The sequence below is a fragment of the Populus nigra genome, chromosome 12, assembly GCF_951802175.1.
Source record: "Populus nigra chromosome 12, ddPopNigr1.1, whole genome shotgun sequence".
Classification (NCBI taxonomy): Eukaryota; Viridiplantae; Streptophyta; class Magnoliopsida; order Malpighiales; family Salicaceae; genus Populus; species Populus nigra.
Window position 1 is genome coordinate 360,718 of NC_084863.1, and position 12,826 is coordinate 373,543.

At 40.2% G+C, this 12,826-nt stretch overlaps 2 protein-coding genes across 3 annotated transcripts; one reads left to right on the top strand and one right to left on the bottom strand.

Annotated features, from left to right (window-relative positions):
- The first annotated feature begins 1,059 nt into the window (after positions 1 to 1,059).
- On the top strand, positions 1,060 to 5,961 carry LOC133669472 (FACT complex subunit SPT16-like). The gene is made up of 4 exons (XM_062089629.1): positions 1,060 to 1,142; positions 1,323 to 1,428; positions 2,296 to 3,594; positions 3,807 to 5,961. Exons 3-4 carry the CDS (start codon positions 2,313 to 2,315, stop codon positions 5,756 to 5,758), a joined length of 3,234 nt encoding a protein of 1,077 aa, XP_061945613.1. The 5' UTR covers positions 1,060 to 1,142; positions 1,323 to 1,428; positions 2,296 to 2,312; the 3' UTR covers positions 5,759 to 5,961.
- A 1,499-nt stretch (positions 5,962 to 7,460) lies between these two features.
- Positions 7,461 to 12,357, bottom strand: LOC133669986 (FACT complex subunit SPT16-like). 2 transcript variants are annotated; one of them, XM_062090361.1, is made up of 4 exons: positions 11,963 to 12,357; positions 11,730 to 11,842; positions 11,585 to 11,621; positions 7,461 to 11,166 (listed from the first exon to the last, which is right to left on the bottom strand). In XM_062090361.1, exon 4 carries the CDS (start codon positions 11,092 to 11,094, stop codon positions 7,735 to 7,737), a length of 3,360 nt encoding a protein of 1,119 aa, XP_061946345.1. In that variant the 5' UTR covers positions 11,095 to 11,166; positions 11,585 to 11,621; positions 11,730 to 11,842; positions 11,963 to 12,357; the 3' UTR covers positions 7,461 to 7,734. The 2 variants fall into 2 exon arrangements, with proteins under 2 accessions (XP_061946345.1, XP_061946346.1); XM_062090362.1 differs by having other exon boundaries at positions 7,461 to 11,226.
- Between the last annotated feature and the right edge of the window lie 469 nt (positions 12,358 to 12,826).

Here is a 12,826-nt window from a genome sequence, read left to right on the forward strand (position 1 = left end):
TGTAATCACCTAGTAATGCTCTTGTAGTGGGATCGATCGACCTTGCTAGCTAGAATTCTTTAATTAAAGGACTGCATGATCGATGTTTGTGGCGTTGCACCTAGCTAGTGACTTACAGTAATTGTTTTACCCCAGCTAAAGAAATATTAATTTCTATAAAAATCACACATTCATTTTTATTTTATTTTTATTTAGTCACGTATTCATGAACAACAAGGAATATACACACACAAAAATTTATAGGATCTTGTTTCCATTCCATTACTGGTTCAAAATCTTTCATATCCTGATTATATCTCTTGATATATATATCACCATGGGTGAAAGAAGGGCTGTAAATTTATTGGTTTTTATATTTATTTCATACTAAATAAATATAAAAATATAATCAATTGCATACTCATCGTATTATTTTTTAAGATAAGATTCAAACTCAAATATTTAATTTAATAAAATTATAGGGAGACAGTTTCTTGTTTCCATTCCACTACTGGTTCAAAATAAATGGTAGGTCGCTTCATGCATGGGCAGGGTGGAAATTCTTTTATATATATATAAATAAAAGAAAACACGATCAATTAATTTTAATCCCAAACACGCAATTAGATCAATTTAATCCTATACATGCAAACACGACCCCCAACTCTAAATGTGATTTAATTAAACTTAAATCAAATAATCAACCCCTTCCCGCCACAAAGAACACACCTCTCCTCTATTTCCCGCTATTTTCCTTAACGAAAAAACGACACCGTCGCTACCCTCCCTTCAACTCAATTAAAGGACACAAAAGTAATCCCCCTGAAAATAAAATTATTTATAAAAAATGGACAATTCATAATTTACAGACAGAGATCCATCCATGCATGGTTTTATCCACATCTGTAAGATTATTTTTTTGTGCAGTCGAGGTCGGTTTTACAGTTGTGTTGTAGTCACCCAACACCAACACGTCCACCTTCACCCCAAGGACACGAAAGTAATTCACCATACCAAAGGATGGCATCCTTGTAATATTTTTAACCCCCAATACTTAATATGAAAGACAAAACCCCATATATTTTCCTCTAGAAAGCTCGACATCTCTTCGCGCTCTCAATTTTTTTTTCTAAAAAAATCTTCATTTTCTTCAATCAATTTTTGTAAGCCCCCCCCTCCCCCTCCCCCTCCTTTTCTGTTCAAAATCTCTTTATTGAGCTAATTTTTAGGGTTTTTATATTTGTTTTTTAATCGATTTTTCTCATGTCTAATCATTACATTTTATGTTTTTGTCTTTCGTTTCAAAACCCTAGTTTATCTCTCACTCTCTTCCTTTCTTGTAGGGCCTTTGCTACATGAGTTATAAGCCGAATTGGCCGCGAATGTTTTCGCTTTATTGATTGAAGATTGCTCTGGTTCAGCACTGCTGCTGTGAGGGAATTAAAGAAGGTGAGTTTTTATAGGGTTTCTGTTCGTTTTTTACTGTACGTGATAGTGTTTTGAAGTTGGGGAAGTTGTGATCTTGGATTTTAATTGAGTGAAATTGACGTGGGTTGGTGGTGTTTCGTCGTTATTGAGTGAAAAATGGATGGTAGCGAAGGCATTTAGGGTTTTGAAGAGGAATTGAAGTTGAGACTGTTTTTTTTTTTTTATGTGTTGATGGTTTGTTGTTGTCGATTAGGGCTGAGAAATTGGGTTTTAGGCTTGTAATTTAATGGTTTTTGAAGTGGAATTGAAGTTGATTCGGGGTGCTTTTGGGTGTTGTCTATCAAGGCGGAAAATTTGGCCTTTCGGCTTGTAATTTGAAGGGTTTTTTTTATAAAAAAATTACAGAATTGGTCATTGGCTTATCAGGGTTATAGTATGCAAGAGGCTGAATTTTGAAGGTCTCGTGACTCTGCTTTGTCTCCTGCCAAGGGTTGTTATTGTTTCATCTGTGTCTGGTGACTAAGTGTTGCAGTTGCTTTATCTTTTGAACTTGCTAGTTTTACATCATATGAAAGAATCAAAACGCTAATTGTGACCATTGGTTTAGGGGGTGGATTGGGCATGAACTGAAATGCATAACCTTTTCTTCTATTTTCAGCTTGTCAAACTAAAAGGTTTTGAGCTAACTGTATATGCCTAGAGATTTTTCTACAGTAATTATTCTCCTAGTTACTATCATATCCATCTTGAATATCTTTATTTTTTTATTCTCAAAAAAATAATTTGTAATCTAATTTGAAGTTGGTTGAATGTCTTTGTAAGCTTAAAGTTTGATCAAGACTTTGTTTGTTGCCCTTTGTGTTGATTATTTGTGATGTTTGGCTGTAGAGTTACTACAGTTAAAGATGGCTGATCGGCAGCCTTCAAATGCTGCAAGAAATGCATATGCTATTGATGTGGAGAAGTTTAAAACACGGCTCAAGGCGCTTTATTCGAATTGGAATGAGAACAAGGCTGATTTATGGGGGTCGTCTGATGTTGTTGCTATAGCAACACCTCCACCTTCCGAGGACTTGCGGTATCTGAAATCGTCAGCTTTGAATATTTGGTTGCTTGGGTATGAGTTTCCAGAGACTGTAATGGTTTTTATGAAGAAGCAGATTCACTTCTTGTGTAGCCAGAAGAAGGCTTCTTTGCTTGAAGTTGTGAAAAAACCTGCTAGGGAAGTAGTGGGTGTTGATGTTGTGATGCATGTGAAGGCGAAGACTGATAATGGGACTGGTCTGATGGATGCTATATTCCATGCTATTTATGCTCAGTCGAGTGCTGATGGGAAAGACACACCTGTTGTTGGACACATAGCGAGAGAGGCTCCTGAAGGAATTATTTTAGAAACTTGGGCTGAGAAATTGAAGGGTGAGGGCTTTGAGCTTGCTGATGTCACTAGCGGGTTGTCTGATTTGATTGCTGTTAAGGATGCTGATGAGCTCATTAATGTGAAAAAGGCTGCTTTTTTGACTTTTAGTGTAATGAACAATGTTGTGGTGCCAAAGCTTGAGAATGTTATTGACGAGGAGAAAAATATCACCCATTCTGCTTTGATGGACGAGGCAGAGAAGGCCATTTTGGATCCCACTAGAGCTAAGGCAAAGTTGAAGGCAGATAATGTTGATATATGCTACCCTCCAATATTTCAGAGCGGAGGAGAGTTTGATCTCAGGCCTAGTGCTGCAAGCAATGATGAGCCCCTGTACTATGATTCGGCCAGTGTAATCATTATTGCTGTCGGGTCTCGATACAACAGTTACTGCTCAAATGTTGCCCGGACTCTAATGATAGATGCCACTCCCTTGCAGAGCAAGGCTTATGCAGTTCTTCTCAAGGCACATGAAGCTGCTATTGGTGCTTTGAAGCCTGGGAACAAAGTAAGCGCTGCTTATCAAGCTGCCCTGTCAGTGGTTGAGGAGGAAGCTCCTGAATTGGTTCCAAATCTGAGCAAATCAGCTGGGACAGGCATAGGTCTTGAGTTTCGTGAGTCGGGACTGAATCTTAATGCCAAGAATGATCGAGTTGTGAAAGCAAAAATGGTTTTCAATGTGTCTCTTGGTTTTCAGAATTTGCAAAATCAGATTGATAATCCCAAGATTCGGAATTTTTCATTGTTGCTTGCAGATACAGTTATTGTAGGTAATCTCATGATGCTCTGCTGCTTTTTCTTCATTTACACCCTATTGTTTTTCCCAATTGCATATCAATTTTTATGACAATCGAGGAATTTTCTTATCTTTTATTCCTTAAAATGCTTTTTTCCCCTAATGTTACATTCTAAACTGCTATTATTACATTGAATTCTGATTTTTTTTTAATTCTCATTCTTCTCCATGATCTGGAAAATGCAGGTGATCAAAATCCGGATGTGGTGACTTCGAAGAGCTCCAAAGCTGTTAAGGATGTGGCTTACTCTTTTAACGAAGGCGAGGAGGAAGAACAGAAACCTAAAGCTAGAGCTGAGGTGAATGGCGGGGAGAACTTGATGTCTAAGACAACATTGAGGTCTGATAACGGGGAGATCTCAAAGGAGGAGCTTCGGAGGCAGCATCAAGCAGAACTTGCCCGCCAAAAGAATGAAGAAACTGCTCGGCGACTTGCTGGTGGAGGAAGTGCTAAAGGAGACAATCGTGCTGCTTCAAAGACTTCAACTGATTTGGTTGCCTACAAGAATGTGAATGACATTCCTCCTGCTAGAGACCTAATGATTCAGATAGACCAGAAGAATGAGGCTGTGCTTTTGCCTATTTATGGGAATATGGTGCCTTTCCATGTTTCCACAATCAGGACAGTTTCCAGCCAGCAGGATACCAACAGGACCTGTTACATTCGAATCATTTTTAATGTTCCTGGAGCAGCTTTTAATCCGCATGACTCCAATTCATTGAAGCACCAAGGGGCTATTTATTTGAAGGAGGTGTCCTTTCGTTCAAAGGATCCTAGGCACATAAGTGAAGTGGTACAGCTGATCAAGACACTTAGACGGCATGTTGTGGCCAGGGAGTCAGAGAGGGCTGAGAGGGCAACCTTGGTTACCCAGGAGAAACTACAGCTTGCAGGGAATAGATTCAAGCCGATAAGGTTGACTGACCTATGGATTCGTCCTGTTTTTACTGGCCGTGGAAGAAAGTTGCCTGGTGCTCTTGAAGCTCATGTTAATGGATTCCGATTTTCTACTAGCAGATCCGAGGAGCGCGTGGATATTATGTTTTCAAACATCAAACATGCATTTTTCCAGCCCGCAGAGAAGGAAATGATCACTCTCCTGCACTTCCATCTTCACAACCACATTATGGTGGGAAACAAGAAGACCAAGGATGTGCAGTTTTATGTTGAGGTGATGGATGTGGTCCAGACTTTGGGAGGTGGAAAGAGGTCCGCCTATGACCCAGATGAGATTGAAGAAGAGCAACGGGAAAGGGATAGGAAGAATAAGATCAATATGGATTTTCAAAGTTTTGTGAATCGGGTGAATGACCTTTGGAGCCAACCCCAATTTAGTGGACTGGACCTTGAGTTTGATCAGCCTTTGAGAGAGCTTGGGTTCCATGGAGTGCCCCACAAAGTCACATCATTCATTGTCCCAACTTCAAGCTGCCTGGTTGAGCTGGTTGAGACTCCTTTCCTTGTTGTCACCCTGGGTGAGATTGAGATAGTCAATTTGGAGAGAGTTGGTCTTGGACAGAAAAACTTTGATATGACCATTGTCTTCAAGGACTTCAAGCGTGACGTTCTCAGGATTGACTCCATCCCATCAACTTCACTTGATGGCATCAAAGAATGGCTTGACACAACAGACATCAAGTATTATGAGAGCAGATTGAATCTTAACTGGCGACAGATACTGAAGACAATCACTGATGACCCACAGAGCTTCATTGATGATGGCGGGTGGGAATTTCTGAATTTGGAAGCTAGCGATTCAGATTCTGACAACTCAGAGGATTCAGACCAGGGTTACATACCATCAGATGCAGAACCTGAGTCCGAGTCCGAAGATGATGTCTCTGACAGTGAATCACTTGTGGAGTCTGAGGATGATGATGAGGAGGATGATGAGGAAGACTCCGAGGAAGAAAAGGGCAAGACATGGGAGGAGCTGGAGAGGGAAGCAAGCAATGCAGACAGGGAAAAGGGTGACGATTCAGACAGTGAGGAGGAGAGGAATAGAAGGAAAGTGAAGACTTTTGGGAAGTCTCGACCCGCTCCGAGACCCGCCCCCAGACCTGCTCCGAGACCTGCCCCCAGACCCCCTCCCAGGACCGTCCCTGGTAGCATGCCCAAGAGACCCAAGTTCCGGTAGATTTGATAGGAAATCTCGTGTTCTTTGTTATTCATGTTTATCTGTTTAGCAGGTAGCAACAGCTGCTGCCTTAGAATGCAGGCCTTTTACTTGGGGTTAGAACCATTTGTAGTGGTAGTTTTTACGATTTTGTTATCTATCTATTGCCTTTTGGTCATCAAGTAGTTTCTGTTGGGAATAAGATCAATTCCTAACAAACTTAATCTTTGCATCAGTTATCAGTATCTTTCTGCTATAATCTTCATTTGCATGATGTTCCTACGTGCACTGTAATGCAGTCCTCCACAGCAGACCATGATCCAGTAGTTGTTTTTAGCTTCAAAAATGCTGCGCCATGGATTGCATGAACAATTTCCTAGACTTGTGTGGCAGAACGAGCTCCTTGGATGGTATCTGGGTCAGAAGATGTGTGCCTAGAGAGTCTTCATGTTTGCATTAATCTCCATCCTTGTTTGGCAAGGAGTGCCTGGTTAAGATGTTGTGATGATGTCCCAAAACCCAAACCACCTCTTATCTTTGATGCATGCATAGACCTCATCACAATGGTTTAAACAGGAGAGAGAGAGAGAGTAGAGAACTAATAGGGTAATGGTAAGATACAAATTTTATGTAAAAATAATTCAATTATCCAAGCTAAGTGACACATAATAATGGAAATAGTATACAATAAAAGAAAGCAACACTTCATCCATCATAAAATCAAAGAGAAAACTGGGAAAAAAAGCCTTGAACAAATGCAGCCATACCCATCTCTGAAAACATGAGCACGTTGCTGATTTCATGTTTAGCATAGCAAAACAGACAACTATCATGATGGATGCACGGATTGAAAGACGCAGCAAATCTGTAAGTAAAATAAGATCAACTCTTTCAAAACAGAAAACAGCTCCATGCCATGCTATGAACCAGAGAAAGCAGAACATGGGAACCAATGACTTGCTGCGAAACATAATGATGTGGGAGAGTTCAAACAATACAATAGTTCTGAATAATCAGGTGTGGATGATCTTTCATGAACGAATTATATAGAAACCTTAGCAAATTCATTTATGACTCAATGAGACAAAGCTAAGATTAAGAAGAGATCTCTTCACATCAGAGGAACATCTTGACAAGAAAATACCATTTTTGATTTGATGATTGAATCAGGTTTAATTTTTTCCAAATAATTTTACAGGTCTAGTTTTATAAAAAGGCGAAGACCTCAAAGTTTGAAAGATGTTATTTGAGCTTTTTTTTTTTCCAGTTTAATTTCAGATTTTATGTTGTGTTTCTTTTTTATATATGATTTTGATTTTGAAAGGTGAGAGAATATACAAGAGATAATTATATAGTAATAAGTATGAATTTGAGTTCTTGTGCGAGAACCCATTTCGAGAACAATGCTTTCTCCTGTTCACTGTCTTCGCATTTGGTGTATCCGTTTGAGTGACAAAGAAACCTCTATCTCTGTGACAAAAAAGGAGGGGTTTTATACACAACACGCTCAGCACCATCAACTGTACAGGAGTCACCATTTTGGCCACATGTGGTTGATCTTGCCTCCGATGCCATCAGTAACATTTGAGGAAACCAAATGTGGAATTTAAATTTGAAGATCCAAACGCAACTCATCATATTCTAATCGCTGGAAAGGAAATGATCCGAGGAGTACATTCACAAGCAGGAGATTCAAGGTAAAAATGGAAAGAAGCAGAAAAAATATACGGAAAGCTCTGAATTTGGATTCCACTATTTTACAAGTAAACGAATTGTTATGGCTGTGAGTTTCAAAACTAGTTTACAAGTAAAGAGTCTATAATCCAACCAGTTCGTCCAACGAGCATATAAAATAACAATACCAAGAAACAGAGAGGAGAGAAATCCAAAACATATGCTTCCTTGCAAGAGACATTATTCTGGCTAGATTATGTAACTACCACCTACAGAGCTGCAGCTGCTAGTTTAACAAGGCATAGAGGCATAGACACCTTTGGTCACCTTAGCTTGGGTCTCTTGTGAAGACCGCTGCTCACATTTCTTCTATCAGGTTGTCGGGTTACTGGCCGAGCTGGTGGCCGAGCTGGTGGCCGAGCTGGCGGCCTAGCTGACGGTCGAGCAGGAGCTCGAGCTGGTGGCCGAGCAGGAGCTCGAGCTGGTGGCCGAGCTGGTGGTCGAGTGGGAGCTCGAGCTGGCTCTCGAGCCTTGCCAAATGCCTTGATCTTCCTTCTTTTTCTCTCCTCCTCACTATCTGAATCATTCCCCTTTTCCCTGTCAGCATAACTTGCTTCCCTCTCCAACTCTTCCCATGTCTTTCCTTCCTCCTCCTCTGAGTCTTCCTCAGAGTCCTCTTCCTCATCATCCTCGGATTCCACCAAAGACTCACTTAAATCATCTTCATCATCGGAACCTGAGTCAGATTGCACATCTGAAGGCATGTACCCCTGATCTGAGTCTGCTGAGTTTTCAGAATCTGAATCACTAACTTCCATGTTTAAAAATTCCCACCCACCATCCTCTATGAATTTTTCCGGATCATCAGTGATAGTTTTCAGTATAGGTCGCCAATTGAGATTTAATCTACTCTCGTAATACTTGAGGTCAGTGGTGTTAAGCCACTCCTTTATGCCATCCAGTGATGTAGAGGGGATAGAGTCTATTCGAAGGACATCCCGTTTGAAGTCCTTGAAGACAACAGTCATATCAAAATTCTTCTGTCCAAGGCCAACTCTCTCCAGATTAACTATCTCAATCTCACTCAGAGTTATCACCACACAAGGTGTCTCTATCAGCTCAACCAAGCAACTTGATGTTGGAACTATGAAAGCTGAAACTTTGTGGGGAACCCCATGGAACCCAAGCTCTCTTAAAGGCTGATCAAACTCAAGGTCAAGTGCTTTGAATTGAGGTTGGCTCCATACATCATTCACCCGGTTCACAAAGTTCTGGAAGTCCATGTTTATTTTATTCTTTCGATCCCTCTCGCGTTGTTCTTCCTCGATCTCATCAGGGTCATAGGCTGATCTTTTACTCCCTCCAATTGTCTGGACCACATCGATTACCTCAATATAAAATTGCACATCCTTGGTCTTTTTGTTCCCCACCATTATGTGATTATGCAAATGAAAGTGCAGGAGAGTAATCATTTCCTTCTCTGCTGGCTGAAAGAATGCATGCTTAATGTTACCAAACATTACATCAACACGTTCATCAGGCCTTGAAGTTGAATAGCGCAAGCCATTTGTGTGGGATTCAAGTGAACCAGTCAATTTTCTTCCACGACCACCAAAAGGAGGACGGACCCATAGATCTAACAATTTCATTGGCTTGAATTTGGAAGATGAGAGTTGAAGCTTTTCTTGACTAACTAAGGTCGCTCTCTCAGCCCTCTCAGATTCTCTGGAAGTTACCTGTCGACGTAGTGTTTTAATCTGCTGTACCACTTCACTTATATGTCTAGAGTCCTTCGAACGAAACGAAACCTCCTTCAAGTATATTGACCCTTGAAACTTAAGGGAGTTTGCATCATGAGGGTTAAAAGGGGTGCCAGGCACATTAAATATTATCCGTATGTAGCAAGTTCGGTTATTATCCTGCTGACTAGACACACTCTTCACAGTGGCAACATGGAAAGGAACCATGCTTCCATGGATTGGTAATATTATGGCTTCATTCCTCTGGTCAATCTGAATCATAAAGTCTCGAGGAGGGGGGAGATCATTGACATTCTTATATGCAATTAAATCACCGATTGTCTTCGCACCACCGCGATTATCTGTTGCAGCAGAACCCCCACCAGCAAGCCTCCTCGCAGTCTCTTCATTCTTTTGGCGGGCAAGCTCTGCCTGGTGCTGCCTTCGTAGCTCCTTCTTTGACATTTCATGGTTGTCTGACCTGAGTGTTGCCTTAGACAAGGTGGTCTCACTCCCTCTACGTTCAGGCTTGACTTTTGGCCGATCTTCTTCCTGATCATCCTCATTGAATGAGTATGCCACATCTTTAACAGCTTTAGTACACTTTGAAGTCACCACATCTGCGAACTTCTCACCAACAATCACTGTATCTGCAAGTAAGACAGAATATTTCTGGGTCTTTGGGTTTTTGGTCTCTGCCTGCAAATGCTGAAAGCCAAGAGACACATTGAAAACCATCCCTTGTCTCATAACTTGATCATTCTTGGAATTAAGACTAAGCCCTGACTCACGAAACTCAAGGCCGATTCCAGTTCCAGCAGTTTTCGTCAAGTTTGCAGTTAATTCGGGAGCATCCTTCTCAACCACAGAGAGCGCTGCTTGATACACAGCACTGACCATGTTCCCAGGCTTCAATGCACTGATAGCTGCTTCATGGGCCTGAAGGAGGATCTCATATGCCTTGCTCTGCATCGGATTGGCATCAATCAGATAAGTTCTTGCAACATTTGAGCAGTAGCTGTTGTATCGAGACCCGATTGCACATATGATCACACTAGTAGAGTCATAGTAGAGGTTCTCATCATTGCTTGCAGCACTCGGTTTCAGATCAAACTCTCCTCCACTCTGAAAAACTGGAGGATAGCAAATATCAACATTCTCTGCCTTCAGCTTTACCTTAATTCTTGCAGGTTCCAATATTGCCTTCTCTGTGTCACCCATCAATGAAGAATGGGAGATCTTCTTCTCCTCATCAATGACCTTTTCAAGCTTTGGCACCACAAACTGCTTCATTACTGAAGAACTCAAAAACGCTGCTTTCCTTACATTTGTAAGCTCAGTGCTGTCTTTGACAGCAAATAAGTCCGAGAACCCATTTGTTACATCTCTTAGTTCACAATTAACGTTCTTTACCTTTTCATCCCATGTCTCCAAAAGCTTCCCTTCAGGACTTTCTCTTGCTATACGTCCAATGACAGGAGTATTATGCCCATTAGAATTTGACTGAGCTAGGACAGCATGAAAAATGATATCCATCAAACCACTTCCATCATCATTTTTGGTCTTCACGAGTATCACAACCTCAACACCCACAGCCTCTTTGGCAGACTTCTTCACAACATCAAGCAAAGAAGCCTTTTTCTGGCTACATAAGAAAAGGATCTGCTTCTTCAGGAAGACCATAATCGTCTCTGGGAACTCATATCCAACCAACCAAATGTTCAGTGCTGATGACTTCAGATACCGGAGATCCTCAGAAGCCGGAGGCGTTGCTATAGCAAGAGCATCAGAAGCACCCCATAGGTCACTATGGTGTTCCTTCCAATGTGAATACAACATGTTCAAGCGCTTGGTGAAGTTATCCAAATCTATCGCGTAAGGACTGGCAGCTCCTGTAGGCTTCCCATTTGAGGGTTTTGCATTAGCATTCCTATTTTCAGTCATTGCATGTGGTTCAAAAACAGATCTTGATTTCTCAACAACTGAGCAAGTCCCGCTAGATGATCAGCAAAAACACTGACAAATAACAAATAGTCATCAGTTCATTTCCTTCTCTCCATATGGAAAAACGTTGACCTGGATACACTTTGATTAGCCATGATCAACAATATGCAAAATCAGAAACCAACAAAATATTTCAGAGAAACTAGAACAATCAGAACTTCCAATGTTGCAAGAAATTAAAATCTGTTCTGAATCTTGATACTAAGATTAATGAGCTATCAGATCTTAATTCATAAACTACAGTTGATGAATCTTCTATGCACATCTACATCTTTTCAATTTGAGAAAGATCTGATTTTGGGATTTAAGTTCATTGTTTAAGCCTATCATTCCCAGATAAGGAAACATTCTAAATTCAAAAATTTTACAGTTCTTTTCTACTTTCATTCATTTTGTCAAAACCCAAACAAAGAATTGGATTAGAGCTTACATATCTCAGTCTTCCCTGTAGCAGGAGCAGAACATTCCTGCACTCAGAAATCAAAAAATGAAAAAAAAAAAAGAGTCGTCAATAACTTCACATCCAGAAACATCCATTGACCATACTAGTAATCAAAGAAAGATTGCTCTATCACCTCCTCTATCTGAAAAATCTCAAACCTCAATTCAGTAATAAGCAATCACGTATCCAATAAAAAGGTAACAAATCTCAACGTCTGCAATCAAAAGTCTTGATCTTCAGAACCAGCTACACAACCCCCCACAAAAAAAGGTCAGAATCTGGAGCTAAATCTGGTGCTTGAATTCATTGAATTATGAAATAACAAACAAAACCCAGATAGAAAAAAGATTGAAATTAAAGATTTACCACTAGTAGGCACCTATGGAATGTTTATCTTATGATTCACAAGAGAAAACTCGAGGTCAAAGGTGTGAACTTTTTTAGAAAGAAATGGATGACAACGACAAATGGATTGCTTCTACATGGGGGATTCGGAGGTACAGAGAGAGTGATTAATGTATGACAGCTACAATGAGGAATGATTAAGATGGGAAGCTGAAGAGAGGGGGAGCTAAAGAGGCCAAAAGGGTCATCAAATCAATCAAGTTGTGGAAAATATGTAATTATATGCAAGGTTCTTCTATGGATATTTCTCATGTGCATGTGTCTAAAAAAAAATATTCACTCTCACATATTCATTTGCTTACAGAAAATTTACTTTTTGTTTAATGCATTTTCCTCTATTCAGAAGCCCAAAAATGGCTGTTAGGCACTTTCCAGCCAATCGACATCTCAATTACCATGTGTATAAATCAATTTAAGGTTAGTTTAAGATTGAAGTTCACCCCCAATAAGTAAAAATCTGGCATCTATATATATATATATGTGTGTGTGTGTGTGTGTGTGTGTTTGTGTGTGTGTGTGTGTTAGGGGGTGGCAATGTACATTTTCAGGATAACGAGGTTTACGGTAATCCATTCGAAGTTTTTCTTAACAATCTTTGTTACACAGGACTGGAGTCCTTGTCCACAGTTTGCATCCAAGTTCGAAGAACTCAGTCGAAGAGCATATTACCAAAAACATGGGCTAGCTACTTCTTTGTCGAAACAGATGATATCTGTTAAGCCCTCTTCATCAACACTTCTATGGCTATTTATTTTTGCATTTAAAAAAAAAACTTTGAAAAAAATAATTTTTTTTATTTCAAAATAATTTGTTTTTTTTTATTCT

Bases quoted from the DNA above. Each gene is read 5' to 3' on its own strand.
- LOC133669986 (XM_062090361.1), bottom strand. From the start codon at position 11,094: ATGACTGAAAATAGGAATGCTAATGCAAAACCCTCAAATGGGAAGCCT.
- LOC133669472 (XM_062089629.1), top strand. From the start codon at position 2,313: ATGGCTGATCGGCAGCCTTCAAATGCTGCAAGAAATGCATATGCTATT. The intron at 3,595-3,806 runs GTAATCTCATGA...TGGAAAATGCAG, and splicing joins TGCAGATACAGTTATTGTAG to GTGATCAAAATCCGGATGTG.